The 16296-nt window shown below is 43.4% G+C and overlaps 1 protein-coding gene across 1 annotated transcript; it reads right to left on the bottom strand.

The window, feature by feature from the left end:
• Positions 1–291: 291 nt before the first annotated feature.
• On the bottom strand, positions 292–14008 carry LOC110537581 (hemicentin-1). Its single transcript, XM_036941681.1, has 15 exons — positions 13495–14008; positions 12819–13118; positions 11933–12214; positions 11385–11660; positions 10966–11241; positions 8631–8882; positions 8239–8514; positions 7741–7992; positions 7303–7578; positions 6588–6839; positions 6150–6425; positions 5435–5686; positions 2477–2755; positions 1996–2253; positions 292–1094 (listed from the first exon to the last, which is right to left on the bottom strand). The coding sequence occupies exons 1-15, from the start codon at positions 13547–13549 to the stop codon at positions 1015–1017; spliced, it is 3642 nt and encodes a 1213-aa protein (XP_036797576.1). The 5' UTR covers positions 13550–14008; the 3' UTR covers positions 292–1014.
• Between the last annotated feature and the right edge of the window lie 2288 nt (positions 14009–16296).

Below are 16296 nucleotides of genomic sequence, written 5' to 3'. Positions count from 1 at the left end.
CAACCAAGGTCAGACTGCAGGCACCCGGCCCGCCACAAGGAGTTGCTAGAGCGTGATGAGCCAAGTAAAGCCCCCCCCCCCCCCCTCCTCTGGCAAAACCCTCCCCTAACCCGGTCGACGCTGGGACACCGCCCTACTGGACTCCCGATCCAGGACTCCCGATCCAGGCTGGTTGTGATACTGCCCGGGATTGAAAGCCTGTCTGTGGTGGCGCCTCTAGCGCCTGTGAAGTAGTGCCCACATTTCTTCCCAGCCATTCTGCCGATAAAGAAATCACCCAAGATTGCACCATTCAGTAGGACAGGTGTGAAAAGACAACACTTTATTTAAGACAATAATTAATGAAGAGGAAATATTAACATAAGACAACAGCACAAGCCTGCTTCTCCTCCGAGAATCTACAAGCTTATGCAAAAACAAGTCATTTTTTACATAAACACCAGTTAACTGTACTATCAATTTAAATGTTTTTACCTTTAAGGTATTTACAAGTTAATTAAACCTGAATTTGTACTTAAATAACAGCGTTTACATACATGATCAAACACAGAACACAGAAAGGGACTCAGTGAATGGACTCCAGGGCAACAGTCACAGTCACAAGGGCAGTAAATATCTAAGAACTTTTAGAAACAGAACTAGGCAGTGCTGCTGAGCAGTGGATGTTTGCCCTTTCATTTATCATGTTGAAGACCAGTTTTCAAGATTTTTGTTTTTATTTATAGAGATGATTGACAAAAACACACTGTCGAGGTGGGTTCTATTCTAAGGGGATAGACCCCTCCCATCTGACCTCTTGTTCTCTCTCCTCACAATGTAAAAGCATTGGAAAGGAGCTGGGCATACTAAACCCAGCCCTATGGTGGCAAGATGGGGCAAGTACAATATAAACAAAATCACTTATTTCTATCCAGTCCTTTTTCAGTGAGGGGAGTCAGTGAAGGTAGAGAGTGATTGGCTCCCAGCCAGCAGACAGACATGCAGTGTGCTTACTGTGGTGGTCTCAGTGGTTGATCAGAGGCAGAGAGAGAGGGCTAGCAGGGCCGTCAGCATCAGACCAACTCTGGACAGGAATGGAGGGGCAGGCGAGTGGCCTGGGAGAGAAAGAAGAAAGGGAGAGAAGGGGAACAAAGAGAATGGGAGAGGAGGGGGACAAAGAGAATGGGAGAGGAGGGGGACAAAGAGAATGGGAGAGGAGGAGGACAAAGAGAATGGGAGAGGAGGCGGACAAAGAGAATGGGAGAGGAGGGGGACAAAGAGAATGGGAGAGGAGGAGGACAAAGAGAATGGGAGAGCAGGAGGACAAAGAGATTGGGAGAGGAGGGGGACAAAGAGATTGGGAGAGGAGGGGGACAAAGAGAATGGGAGAGGAGGAGGACAAAGAGAATGGGAGAGGAGGGGGACAACGAGAATGGGAGAGGAGGGGGACAAAGAGAATGGGAGAGGAGGGGGACAAAGAGAATGGGAGAGGAGGAGGACAAAGAGAATGGGAGAGGAGATGGACAAAGAGAATGGGAGAGCAGGAGGACAAAGAGAATGGGAGAGCAGGAGGACAAAGAGATTGGGAGAGGAGGGGGACAAAGAGAATGGGAGAGGAGGAGGACAAAGAGAATGGGAGAGGAGGGGGACAAAGAGAATGGGAGAGGAGGGGGACAAAGATAATGGGAGAGGAGGAGGACAAAGAGAATGGGAGAAGAGGGGGACAAAGAGAATGGGAGAGGAGGAGGACAAAGAGAATGGGAGAGGAGATGGACAAAGAGAATGGGAGAGGAGGGGGACAAAGAGAATGAGTGAGGAAGTTTTTTTTTAACTGTATTTGTTTCTATTACTGTCTGTACCCTGTTCAGATTTTGAATTTCGCTGATGTATGAACATGATCCTTGCACAAACACGTACGCAAACTAGAACCAAATTAACGTAATAAAAACAACTTTGTGACATTTAATTACTCATTATATCCCACCTAGGTCTTAGTATAAGAACCCACCCACTTACCAGTGACATCCAGACTAATGGTCTTGGACATAGAGATATTGGTCACAGGGTTCTTGGCCACACAAGTGTAGTCCCCTGCATTCTCCAAGGAGGCGATAACAGCCATCAAAGGACCAGTCCCTAGCACTGATTGGTTGTTGAATATCCACCCGTAATCGCTGGTTGGCCGGGAGTCAGCAGAACACTTCAGCGTGACTGTGATTACTGAACCAACCACCAATGAGACTGGGCCAGAGATGTTCACACTCAGGGGGCCATCTACAGAGAGAGAGAGAGGGATGGAAAAGTCTAAACAGAGACATCTAACTCTTACATCAACCCATTGAGGTTGAAATTTAAAACAGTTAAGGTTAGGGTTTAGGCTAGGGACATTCCAGGTATCCCAGATAGCACTAACCATCATACCAGTGGTGGGTTTCTGACTGTTTCCACATTATATAAACGTTTATATTTTAAATATTACTAAAACACCAGAACTTACAGTTCACCCGTAGCTGGTATTTAGGGCTGGTGTGTGGACCAAAGAGATTGGTGGCAACGCACTGATAGTTTCCATCGTTAGACACCTTGACTGGACTGAAGTGCAGAGAGTTGTTAGAGATGGTTATGTCAGAGTTCAAGGTGTTGTTCAGGACCAGAGACAGGTTGTCCTTCATCCAGTAGATGGTGTCATAGCGCCCGGTGACATCACAGGTCAGGGTTAGGTTGTCAGATGATATTGGAATTTTGTTTCGTTTCACCATCACTGACTTTATAGCCTCTGTGAGGACAGAGGAAGTGTATTGCTTTATGTACAGTATCAAGATTTGTCATTTGATCAAATGGTTAGTTACAGCGATGCAATAGTTGGATACATAAAACATATATACAGTGCCTTGCGAAAGTATTCGGCCCCCTTGAACTTTGCGACCTTTTGCCACATTTCAGGCTTCAAACATAAAGATATAAAACTGTATTTTTTTGTGAAGAATCAACAACAAGTGGGACACAATCATGAAGTGGAACGACATTTATTGGATATTTCAAACTTTTTTAACAAATCAAAAACTGAAAAATTGGGCGTGCAAAATTATTCAGCCCCTTTACTTTCAGTGCAGCAAACTCTCTCCAGAAGTTCAGTGAGGATCTCTGAATGATCCAATGTTGACCTAAATGACTAATGATGATAAATACAATCCACCTGTGTGTAATCAAGTCTCCGTATAAATGCACCTGCACTGTGATAGTCTCAGAGGTCCGTTAAAAGCGCAGAGAGCATCATGAAGAACAAGGAACACACCAGGCAGGTCCGAGATACTGTTGTGAAGAAGTTTAATGCCGGATTTGGATACAAAAATATTTCCCAAGCTTTAAACATCCCAAGGAGCACTGTGCAAGCGATAATATTGAAATGGAAGGAGTATCAGACCACTGCAAATCTACCAAGACCTGGCCGTCCCTCTAAACTTTCAGCTCATACAAGGAGAAGACTGATCAGAGATGCAGCCAAGAGGCCCATGATCACTCTGGATGAACTGCAGAGATCTACAGCTGAGGTGGGAGACTCTGTCCATAGGACAACAATCAGTCGTATATTGCACAAATCTGGCCTTTATGGAAGAGTGGCAAGAAGAAAGCCATTTCTTAAAGATATCCATAAAAAGTGTTGTTTAAAGTTTGCCACAAGCCACCTGGGAGACACACCAAACATGTGGAAGAAGGTGCTCTGGTCAGATGAAACCAAAATTGAACTTTTTGGCAACAATGCAAAACGTTATGTTTGGCGTAAAAGCAACACAGCTGAACACACTATCCCCACTGTCAAACATGGTGGTGGCAGCATCATGGTTTGGGCCTGCTTTTCTTCCGCAGGGACAGGGAAGATGGTTAAAATTGATGGGAAGATGGATGGAGCCAAATACAGGACCATTCTGGAAGAAAACCTGATGGAGTCTGCAAAAGACATGAGACTGGGACGGAGATTTGTCTTCCAACAAGACAATGATCCAAAACATAAAGCAAAATCTACAATGGAATGGTTCAAAAATAAACATATCCAGGTGTTAGAATGGCCAAGTCAAAGTCCAGACCTGAATCCAATTGAGAATCTGTGGAAAGAACTGAAAACTGCTGTTCACAAATGCTCTCCATCCAACCTCACTGAGCTCGAGCTGTTTTGCAAGGAGGAATGGTAAAAAATGTCAGTCTCTCGATGTGCAAAACTGATAGAGACATACCCCAAGCGACTTACAGCTGTAATCGCAGCAAAAGGTGGCGCTACAAAGTATTAACTTAAGGGGGCTGAATACTTTTGCACGCCCAATTTTTCAGTTTTTGATTTGTTAAAAAAGTTTGAAATATCCAATAAATGTCGTTCCACTTCATGATTGTGTCCCACTTGTTGTTGATTCTTCACAAAAAAATACAGTTTTATATCTTTATGTTTGAAGCCTGAAATGTGGCAAAAGGTCGCAAAGTTCAAGGGGGCCGAATACTTTCGCAAGGCACTGTATATGTATGTGTGTGTGTGTGTGTGTGTGTGTGTGTGTGTGTGTAAACATCCCTTTTTCAAGAACCCTGTCTTTCAAAGATAATTAGTAAAATCCAAATAACTTCACAGATCTTCATTGAAAGGGGTTAAACACTGTTTCTCGTGCTTGTTCAATGAACCATGAACAATTAAAGAACATGCACCCGTGGAATGGTTGTTAAGACACTAACAGCTTACAGACAGTAGGCAATTAAGGTCACAGTTGTGAAAACTTAGGACACTAAAAGAGGCCTTTATACTGACTCTGAAAAACACCAAAGAAAGATGCTCATCTGCGTGAATGTGCCTTTGGCATGCTGCAAGGAGGCATGAGGACTGCAGAGGTGGCCAGGGCAATACATTGCAATGTCTGTACTGTGAGACGCCTAAGACAGCGCTACAGGGAGACAGGACGGACAGCTGATCGACCTCGCAGTGACAGAGCACGTGTAACAACACCAGCACAGGATCGGTACATCCGAACATCACTTCTGCGGGACAGGTACAGGATGGCAAAAACAACTGCCCGAGTTACACCAGGAAGGAACAATCCCTCCATCAGTGCTCAGACTGTCCACAATAGGCTGAGAGAGGCTGGACTGAGGGCTTGTAGGCCTGTTGTAAGGCAGATCCTCACCAGACATCACCGGCAACAACGTCGCCTATGACCACAAACCCACCGTCGCTGGACCACACAGGACTGGCAAAAAGTGCTCTTCACTGACGAGTAGCGGTTTTGTCTCACTAAGGGTGATGTTCGGATTTCGCGTTTATTGTCGAAGGAATGAGCGTTACAACATGGCCTGTACTCTGGATCGATTTTTGGGTAGGTCTGGGGCGGTGTGTCACAGCATCATCGGACTGAGCTTGTTGTCATTGCAGCCAAAATCAATGAACACAACAAAGCCAAGAATCTGAAGTCTGACTTACCAATGACGGTGAGCATCTTGGAAGCATTGCTGTTTCTGCCAGTAATGTTGTTGAAGGCCACACAGGTGTATTCCCCTTGACTGGCTAAAGTCAGAGGGCCCGTCTCATACACTGAGCCAGTCGCCACATGGGAGCCATTGAAGAACCAGCTGAACTGGCTGAGAGGCTGAGAGGAGGCCAGGCAGTTTAAGGTCAAGTTGTGTCCTGTTTCTCCTAATGCTGGTCCCGTTATAACAGGCATCTCTGGTCCATCTATAATACAAAAGACAATCAGCTAGACCAAACATCTGAATTCCACTCAATAGAGATTATTGGCCAGAAGGTCAAGGATCATCAAAATATTTTAATGATGTTAGAAGTGTGATCTAAACATTTACATTGACTTTACTACAATATTTATTCAATATTTATTCTCAAAGATTCCACCTTAAGCCGTGGGGTTAAAGTTGAACTTTATAGCACTTGTTAACTGCGCTCTTGGAAAAAAAGGTGCTATCTACAACCAAAAAAGTGTTCTTTGGCTGTCCCCACAGAATAACCCTTTGAAAAACCCCTTTTGGTTCCAGGTAGAACCGTTTTGGCTTCCATATTGAATCCTTTCCACAGAGGGTTATACATGGAACCAAAAAGAGTTCTACCTGGAACCAAAAAGGGTTCTCCTATGGGGACAGCAGCAAAACCCTTTTGGAACCCATTTTTCTAAGAGTGTACTCACAGTTCACGATCAGTCTATAGTTTGGGCTGGTCATGTTACTAAGGGGGTTAGAAGCAGAACACTGATAGTCTCCGTTGTCAGAATGCTGTAATGAGTTGAATGTCAGTGTATTGTTGTTCATAGAGAAGTCTGTTCTGTTGTCAGCATACAGAGGCCAGCCGTTCCTCATCCACTGAATGGAGTAAACCGTTCCAGCGGTGCCACAGGTCAGAGAGAATCTCTCGTTCAGTATTGGCTGGGCTCCAATGACTTTCACCATGGTCATGGTCACAGGTGCTGTGGAAATGACATCAAATGTTTTTTCAGCACTTTATATCTCAACTTCCATCTAATTATACTGTAGGTTCAACAGCACATATACTGTCTAAAACCAAATGAACACAAACGAAGTAAAGGAAGTTTTAGTCCCTTGATTTTAAGTAGCAGTTACTGACTCACCAATGATGGTGAGCATCTTGGAGACAGTGCTGTTTCTGACAGTGACATTGTTGAAGGCCACACAGGTGTACTCCCCTTGACTGGCTAAAGTCAGAGGGCCCGTCTCATACACTGAGCCAGTCGCCACATGGGAGCCATTGAAGAACCAGCTGAACTGGCTGAGAGGCTGAGAGGAGGCCAGGCAGTTTAAGGTCAAGTTGTGTCCTGTTTCTCCTAATGCTGGTCCCGTTATAACAGGCATCTCTGGTCCATCTATAATACAAAAGACAATCAGCTAGACCAAACATCTGAATTCCACTCAATAGAGATTATTGGCCAGAAGGTCAAGGATCATCAAAATATTTTAATGATGTTAGAGGTGTGATCTAAACATTTACATTGACTTTACTACAATATTTATTCAATATTTATTCTCAAAGATTCCACCTTAAGCCGTGGGGTTAAAGTTGAACTTTATAGCACTTGTTAACTGCGCTCTTGGAAAAAAAGGTGCTATCTACAACCAAAAAAGTGTTCTTTGGCTGTCCCCACAGAATAACCCTTTGAAAAACCCCTTTTGGTTCCAGGTAGAACCGTTTTGGCTTCCATATTGAATCCTTTCCACAGAGGGTTATACATGGAACCAAAAAGAGTTCTACCTGGAACCAAAAAGGGTTCTCCTATGGGGACAGCAGCAAAACCCTTTTGGAACCCATTTTTCTAAGAGTGTACTCACAGTTCACGATCAGTCTATAGTTTGGGCTGGTCATGTTACTAAGGGGGTTAGAAGCAGAACACTGATAGTCTCCGTTGTCAGAATGCTGTAATGAGTTGAATGTCAGTGTATTGTTGTTCATAGAGAAGTCTGTTCTGTTGTCAGCATACAGATCCCAGCCGTTCCTCATCCACTGAATGGAGTAAACCGTTCCAGCGGTGAGACAGGTCAGAGAGAATCTCTCGTTCAGTATTGGCTGGGCTCCAATGACTTTCACCATGGTCATGGTCACAGGTGCTGTGGAAATTACATCAAATGTTTTTTCAGCACTTTATATCTCAACTTCCATCTAATTATACTGTAGGTTCAACAGCACATATACTGTCTAAAACCAAATGAACACAAACGAAGTAAAGGAAGTTTTAGTCCCTTGATTTTAATTAGCAGTTACTGACTCACCAATGACGGTGAGCATCTTGGAGACAGTGCTGTTTCTGACAGTGACATTGTTAAAGGCCACACAGGTGTACTCCCCTTGACTGGCTAAGGTCAGTGGACCAGTCTCATACACTGAGCCAGTCTCCAGCTGAGAGTCATTGAAGAACCAGCTAAACTGGCTGGGAGGCTGAGAGGAGGCTGAGCAGTTGAAGGTCACGATGTATCCTGTCATTGCTATATCCGGACTCATAATAACAGGTCTCTCTGGACCATCTGGGAAACACAAGATAATGAAGATAGAAGTATTATATTAGCAATTGGAACTGCCATTAGTGCATTGGCTTGGTTTGACCCCAGCAATACCCAACCATCCCCTTGACTTTATTACATTGGTGTCAGAAGTCAGATCCAAACTTACCCCAACTACATTACTATAAATTCCATCTTGCCCTCATTATAGGTCACATTTAGAATTTAATTTGCAGACAAGTTAGGTTTTGGGCAATAATAACTACTCACAGTTGACGATCAGTCTGTATTCTGGGCTGGTCATGTTGCTGAGGGGATTGGAGGCAGAACACTGATAGTCTCCGTTGTCAGAATGCTGTAATGAGTTGAATGTCAGTGTATTGTTGTTCATAGAGAAGTCTGTTCTGTTGTCAGCATACAGAGGCCAGCCGTTCCTCATCCACTGAATGGAGTAAACCGTTCCAGCGGTGCCACAGGTCAGAGAGAATCTCTCGTTCAGTATTGGCTGGGCTCCAATGACTTTCACCATGGTCATGGTCACAGGTTCTGTGAAGAAAATGTCAGTGTCACAAGAATATTGACTACAATCACAATCACTGTTTGTTGAATGGCCGATATCTACATGTACAAGTTAAACAGTTTGGATGACTCTTCTGTCTTACCAATGATGGTGAGCATCTTGGAGACAGTTCTGTTTCTGCCAGTGATGTTGTTGAAGGCCACACAGGTGTACTCTCCATTATTGGCTAAGATCAGTGCGCCAGTCTCATACACTGAGCCAGCCCCCACCTGGGAGTCATTGAAGATCCAACTGAACTGACTGGGAGGCTGAGAGGAGGCTGAGCAGTTGAAGGTCACGCTGTGTCCTGTCATTGCTATATCCGGACTAGTTACAGCAGGTCTCTCTGGTCCAACTATTAATAAACACAAGACAGTATGGTTAATTTTATGGTTTTACTATTTTGACAAAGTTTAGTAAATAAGTAGTCTTCCACAATCCTTGGCTTGTACAAGTTGGAACAGCTCATAGGAGCAGGAGTTCATAGGAGCAGGAGCTCATAGGAGCAGAGCCTATCTCCTATTTCTGTAGCGTGTTGCAGCTTGGTGTGTAAGTACATTCCCTGGACAGAACACTAGTCTATCACAGGCCCTTTACGCCCCAATCTATCTCCTTAATGATGAGCGCCAAGTAAAGACACATTGGATCACATTTTTACAGTCGCTGGTATGACTCATCCAGGGATCAAGCTCCCAGGGGTGGAAAAAGTACCCAATTGTCATACTTGAGTTAAAGTAAAGATACCTTCATAAAAAAGACTCAAGTAAAAGTGAAAGTCACCCAGTAAAAATCTACTTAAGTATCAAAGTAAATGTCATTCCTAAAATATACTTAAGTAACAAAAGTAAAGTTAAAGTATAAATCATTTCATTTTCCTTATATTAAACAAATTTGACTGCATCATATGCTTGTTTTTAAAATGTACGGATAGCCAGGGAAACACTCAAACATCATATACAAACCAAGCATCTATGTTTAGTGAGTCAATCAGAGACAGTAGGGATGACCAGGCATCTGTGTTTAGTGAGTCAATCAGAGACAGTAGGGATGACCAGGCATATGTGTTTAGTGAGTCTAATCAGAGACAGTAGGGATGACCAGGCATCTGTGTTTAGTGAGTCAATCAGAGACAGTAGGGATGACCAGGCATCTGTGTTTAGTGAGTCTAATCAGAGGCAGTAGGGATGACCAGGCATCTGTGTTTAGTGAGTCAATCAGAGACAGTAGGGATGACCAGGCATATGTGTTTAGTGAGTCTAATCAGAGACAGTAGGGATGACCAGGCATCTGTGTTTAGTGAGTCAATCAGAGACAGTAGGGATGACCAGGCATCTGTGTTTAGTGAGTCTAATCAGAGGCAGTAGGGATGACCAGGCATCTGTGTTTAGTGAGTCAATCAGAGACAGTAGGGATGACCAGGCATATGTGTTTAGTGAGTCAATCAGAGACAGTAGGGATGACCAGGCATCTGTGTTTAGTGAGTCTAATCAGAGGCAGTAGGGATGACCAGGCATCTGTGTTTAGTGAGTCAATCAGAGACAGTAGGGATGACCAGGCATCTGTGTTTAGTGAGTCAATCAGAGACAGTAGGGATGACCAGGCATCTGTGTTTAGTGAGTCAATCAGAGACAGTAGGGATGACCAGGCATCTGTGTTTAGTGAGTCAATCAGAGACAGTAGGGATGACCAGGCATCTGTGTTTAGTGAGTCTAATCAGAGACAGTAGGGATGACCAGGCATCTGTGTTTAGTGAGTCTAATCAGAGACAGTAGGGATGACCAGGCATCTGTGTTTAGTGAGTCTAATCAGAGGCAGTAGGGATGACCAGGCATCTGTGTTTAGTGAGTCAATCAGAGACAGTAGGGATGACCAGGCATCTGTGTTTAGTGAGTCCGCCTAATCAGAGGCAGTAGGGATGACCAGGCATCTGTGTTTAGTGAGTCAATCAGAGACAGTAGGGATGACCAGGCATCTGTGTTTAGTGAGTCAATTAGAGACAGTAGGGATGACCAGGCATCTGTGTTTAGTGAGTCAATCAGAGACAGTAGGGATGACCAGGCATCTGTGTTTAGTGAGTCCGCCTAATCAGAGGCAGTAGGGATGACCAGGCATGTTCTCTTGATAATTGGACTATTTTTCTGTCCTGCTAAGCATTCAGAATGTAACAAGTTCTCTTGGGGTCAGGGAAAATGTAAGGAGTAAAAAGTACATCATTTTATTTGGGAATGTGGTGGAGTAAAGGTTGTCCAAAATATAAATAGTTAAGTAAAGTACAGATACCCCAAAAAACGACTTAAGTAGTACTTTAAAGTATTTTACTTAAGGACTTTACACCACTTCAAGCTCCCAACCTTCTAATCTCAGGGCGGACGCTCTTAACTACAAGGCCACTGAATTGATTTTATCAGACAAAGATGACTAGCTCTTGTAATACTCACAGTTTACCACAAGCTTGTAAGTCATGCTGGTCAGGTTGCTGACAGCATTAAAGGCCTCACAGAGATATTCTCCATTGTCAGACAACTGGATTGGATTGATAACCATTGTCTTGTTGCCCGTAGAGAAGAATGTTCTGTTGTTTAGGGAGATGAGCTGGCCATTCATCAACCAGTGAATGTAGTCTACAGGTCCAGTCACCTCACACCGCAGAGTGAACGACTGATCCAGTATCGGTGGCTTCCCATCACGGTTCAACGACACCGCTGATATCGGCTCTATGGTCAAAAGAAGAGGAAGAGTACTTCACTCGATCGGTGGTAAAACAAATACTGTGATATAACATTGTATTCATAACCATCAATAATCTAATATTCACTACCAACTATACGACATTTCATAACAATGAATGTTGCCTCACCCACAATCTTTATCATTGTGCTCGTGGTGGCGTATCGGAGTGTGACATTGTTGTAAGCTAAGCAGGCGTAACTTCCTGTCTGGTTCTCTCTGGTGTTCTGCAGGCTGAGCTGTGGGCTTTGCTCGTTGAGGAACGTCCCATTAAACCTCCACTTGTAGGACACAGCGGGTTTGGACTGAGCGGAGCAGGACAGAGTGATGTCAGAGCCCGTCTTGTAGGCTGTATGTCCTATGGTCATCTCAGGAACTACCATCATGGTGAGGTTACTTGGGCCATCTATGGGAGGAACAAATACAAATGAAGTGTTGGGTAAACATTACCTAGAATATGTTTCCGTCCTGCTCTATTGTGCATGCTGAGGAACTAAACACAGTGTACGAATGATCCATGCAAATAATGACCTGGATCATGTGATCACAGAGGAATGGTTTGGGATGAAAATAGGCATATTACATCATTGCATGGAATGCTGTCTGTCAATGATAAGGTACAATCCATGTCTGTTGTGTATGATTCATGTACAGTGTACTGCATACTCTGATACTCACATCTAACATTGAGGCCAATGGGCTGGCTGGTGCCATTGCTGATTCCATTGATGACCTCACATCTGAACGGCCCTTCATCATATCGTGTCACACTGATTATGGTGAGAGTGCTGTTCCCACCACCAAGCCGAACTCTGTCACTGGCTGTGACTTCTGAGCTGCCATTCAGCCAGCGGTAGGAGAGGGAGGTGCCAGACGAGACAGAGCAGGTGAAAATGGCAGTGTCGTTCAATTCCACTAGATCAGTGGCGTTGGCCCTTAGAGTCACGTTTGAAATGGGCTCTGTGGGTGAGAGAGTCGATGGCAGTCAAGATTAGGTGGATGTGTTTCAAGAAAGTTTTTTTTGTGTCTTACTGAATTACAACCATGTAGTTGATATTCGTTTCATACTGTAAAACTTGCTTTGGAAATCAATCTAAATATGCTATTTTGTTTACTTATCATAGAGACCAGGTCTCAGGATTGAGCCTTGTAGAGCCCTTAGTCTCTTTGCACACACATAAAAAGTAATGTGTATGTCTTGAAAAGAACAGTTTGCTCTGTGATTTGTTCAGGTTTATTCTTTTCAAAGGAATTATGTAGGCCAACTTCACTATAGGTTCAGAAAACATTGACACGTTTAAGTGTTAGCTTTCCATGTCAGGAAAATAAGTAAGTGTGCGGGTGAGCATGTTTTCATGTGAACCTGCTTGGAAGAAGGTCTGTGAATGGGTAAGTAAGTGTGCGGGTGAGCATGTTTTCATGTGAACCTGCTTGGAAGAAGGTCTGTGAATGGGTAAGTAAGTGTGCGGGTGAGCATATTTGCGAGGAAGTGACCGTGTGCGCCAGTGAGTGAGAGTCTACAATCATAGAAAGATAAACAGACAGGCAGAGGTCAGTTCCTTACCCTGGACAGACAAAGTCACCACAGCTTTCAGGACTGGCTCCATTCCCTGCACGGTATATCGTCCTGAGTCGTTGAGTTGGAGAGAGCTTATGGACAGCTCTGAGGAGGAACGGCTGAATGAGACTCTGCTTTGATAACTTGTACTCACACTACTGCCACCAGGATAGAAAAGTACGATGATTGTAGTTTCATATGACCAGGTCCCTATGTTGATGGGGCTTTGAGGAACTAGGTTCAGGGTGACATTACTGCCCACAGCTAAGGGGTTCATCGAGGGAACCACCACCTGGCCAGAGACATCTAGAAGAAGATGGATTGATGAGTTTAGTTCATGTTTTGAGATATTATTAATCAGTACAAAACTCTGTAAAGTTCTTTCAAATATTTTAATTGAGATGAATCAAATCTTTAGACTCTGGCACTTTAACAGAAATATAAGCTTTTGTTTACGATTAGTCCATTTACAACATGACCTATCTATTTCTAATGTCTACTCTAGACATTGTTGTCAATGTCAGATAGAAATAGAAATCTTAACTTTTCTGAATTGATACTGTTTGACTGAAGTGCATCAACCAAACAGAGACATTTGAACAACCTGTTACTTATTTAACAAAGCGTTATAGCACAAATAGGCATCAATTTACTTCCAGAATGAGCGTTTTGTCCTATTTACCTGTAGTGAAGTTGAGCAGCACCAGGATGAGAACCCACACCAGAGGATACTCCATAGTTCTGCCTCTTATCAAACACCTCGGATCAGAAATGAACAGGACAATTTCCTATTAACCAAATGACCGTCCAGACTTCTTGGTAAATCCGAAAATGTCGATACTGATCAGTCACAGTCTCCTCAGTCAGCAAATATTTATTCAGGATCACCTGGAGTCAGGTGATGCAAATGTACCTATCCACCCTACCTGTCACCAGAACACACTCACACACACCTACCCAACTACCCACGCCCTGTTTTGCCCACGCACATTTTTCCCACTGTGTTTTTTGTTGACACAAGTTGATTATGGTTTACTGTAAATCTTATCAACTCTGTCTGTACTATACGGGTCCTGGGAGGAGGCTGGATGGTACATGGCCAATGAGGCCGGTTTTCTGACCCTGTTGAAACTCATGATCTATCTACAGTGGCTGAGGCAACGTGGGCTCATAAGACACTGTCCGCATTGAACCTGTCAAGAAAACACTTACAGCGCCTTGGAAAAGTATTTGCCACTTTTCTGACTTTCTATATTTCTGCATAGTTTTGATACTGAATGTTATCAGATCTTCAACCAAAACCCAATTTTAGAAAAAGGGAGCCTGCGTTTACAAATAACAAAATAAATTGATACTTATTTTATTTATTTAATTAAAAAAGTTATGCTACACCCAATTCCTCTGTATGCAAAAGTAATTGCTCCTTTACACCCAATACCTGATTATGCCACCTTTAGCTGCAATGACTGCAACCAAATGCAATCAGTCTCTCACCTCATTGTGGAGGAATTTTGGCCCACTCTTCCATGCAGACCTGCTTTAAACTCAGGTACTTTTTGGGGTTTCAAGCATGAACTGCTCGTTTCCAGTCCTGCCACAGCATCTCAATTGGGATTAGGTCTGGACTTTGACTAGGCCATTCCAAAACATCAGATTGTGTTCTGCATCATTGTCTTGCTGCATGACTCATCTGCGCTTCAGCTTCAGCTCACAGCCAGTTGCCCTGACATTCTCCTGTAGAATTATCTGATACAGAGCAGAATTCATGGTTCCTTCTACTAAGGCAAGTCGTCCAGATCCTGAGGCACCAAAGCATCCTCAAACCATCACACTACCACTACCATGCTTGACCATTGGTATGAGGTTCTTACTGTGGAATGCAGTGTTTGTTTTTCGCCAGGCATAATGGGACCCATCTCATCCAAAAAGGTATACTTTTGAATCATCTGTCCATAGAACATTCTTCCAAAAGTCTTGATGATCATCCAGGTGCATCCAGATTATTTTTTTCAAACTTGAATCAACGTTTTGGATGACATGGGTCCCATTATGCCTGGCAAACCAGCAAGACTCTTCCTGGTGCTGGCCCCCTGGCCAAACTGAGCATTCGGGGAAGAAGGTCCTAGGTCAGGGAGGTTACCAAGTACACAATGGTCACTCTGACAGAGCTCCAGATTTCCTCTGTGGAGATTGGTAGAACCTTCCAGAAGGAAACCATCTCTGCAGCACTCCCGCAATCAGGCCTTTATGGTAGGGTGGCCATTTGGAAGCCACTCCTCAGCCCGCTTGGAGTTTGCAAAAGGCATCTAGAGTCTCAGACCATGAGATACAAGATTCTCTGGTCTGATAAAACCAAGATTGAACTGGAGGAAACCTGGCAACATCCTTATGGTGAAACATGGTGGTGGTAGCATCATGCTGTAGGGATGTTTTTCAGCGGAAGGGACTAGTCAGGATGAACGGAGCAAAGTACAGAGTGATCCTTGATGAAAACCTGCTCCAGAGTGCTCAGGACCTCAGACTGGGCGACAGTTTACCTTCCAACAGGACAACGACCCTAAGCACACAGCGAAGACAATACCGGAGTGGCTTAAGGACAAGTCTCTGAATGTTCTTGAGTGGCCCAGACAGAGTCCAGACTTGAACCCGATCAAACATCTCTGGAGAGACCTGAAAATAGCTGTGCAGCGACACTCCCCATCCAACCTGACAGAGCTTGATAGGATCTGCAGAGAAGAGCGGGAGAAAATCCCCAAGTACAGGTGTGCCAAGCTTGTAGCATCATACCCCAGACGAATTGAGGCTGAAATCGCTGCCAAAGGTGCTTCAACAAAGTTTTGAGTAAAGTGTCTGAATACTTATGTAAATGTGATATTTCAGTTTAAAAACATTTGCAAAAGATTTTAAAAACCTGTAATTTGCTGTACATGTACAAATATTCCCATATAGGTACAATTTCCATATAGATATAGATATTTAGGTAAACAGTAATGCTCAGGCACTATTCAATTCAATGGGACTTTATTTAAACAACCACATCAAGTTAAATTAACAATAAACAAAAGTGAGAAGACACAAAACAACATCAACAAAAAACTATTTGAAATTAACTTTAAATATTGCACTCACAAAAGTTAAAAATATAGACATTAAGTCTTATTTCACTATTTAATAGAAATAAAAAGATACTATAAAAAAGCTTATTCATCTAGAACCCTTCTTGACTTCCAAAGAACCATCAAAGAACCCTTTCTTAGAAGGATGGTAAAAAGGTTTTAGGTAGAACCCTTTCTGAACAGGATGGGAGAAAGGTTTAGGTAGAACCCTTTCTGAAAAGGATGGTAAAAAGATTTTAGGTAGAACCCTTTCTTTAGAAGGATGGCAAAAAGATTTTAGATAGAACCCTTTCTTAGAAGGATGGTAAAAGGATTTAGGTAGAACCCTTAGCCTTACAAAGAACCCTCGTCTTCCAAAAAGGGCTCTA

This window comes from Oncorhynchus mykiss, chromosome 2, assembly GCF_013265735.2.
Source record: "Oncorhynchus mykiss isolate Arlee chromosome 2, USDA_OmykA_1.1, whole genome shotgun sequence".
NCBI classification, from domain to species: domain Eukaryota; kingdom Metazoa; phylum Chordata; class Actinopteri; order Salmoniformes; family Salmonidae; genus Oncorhynchus; species Oncorhynchus mykiss.
The sequence above is the reverse complement of the archived record's forward strand: the minus strand, read 5'-3'. Positions and strand labels throughout refer to the sequence as shown.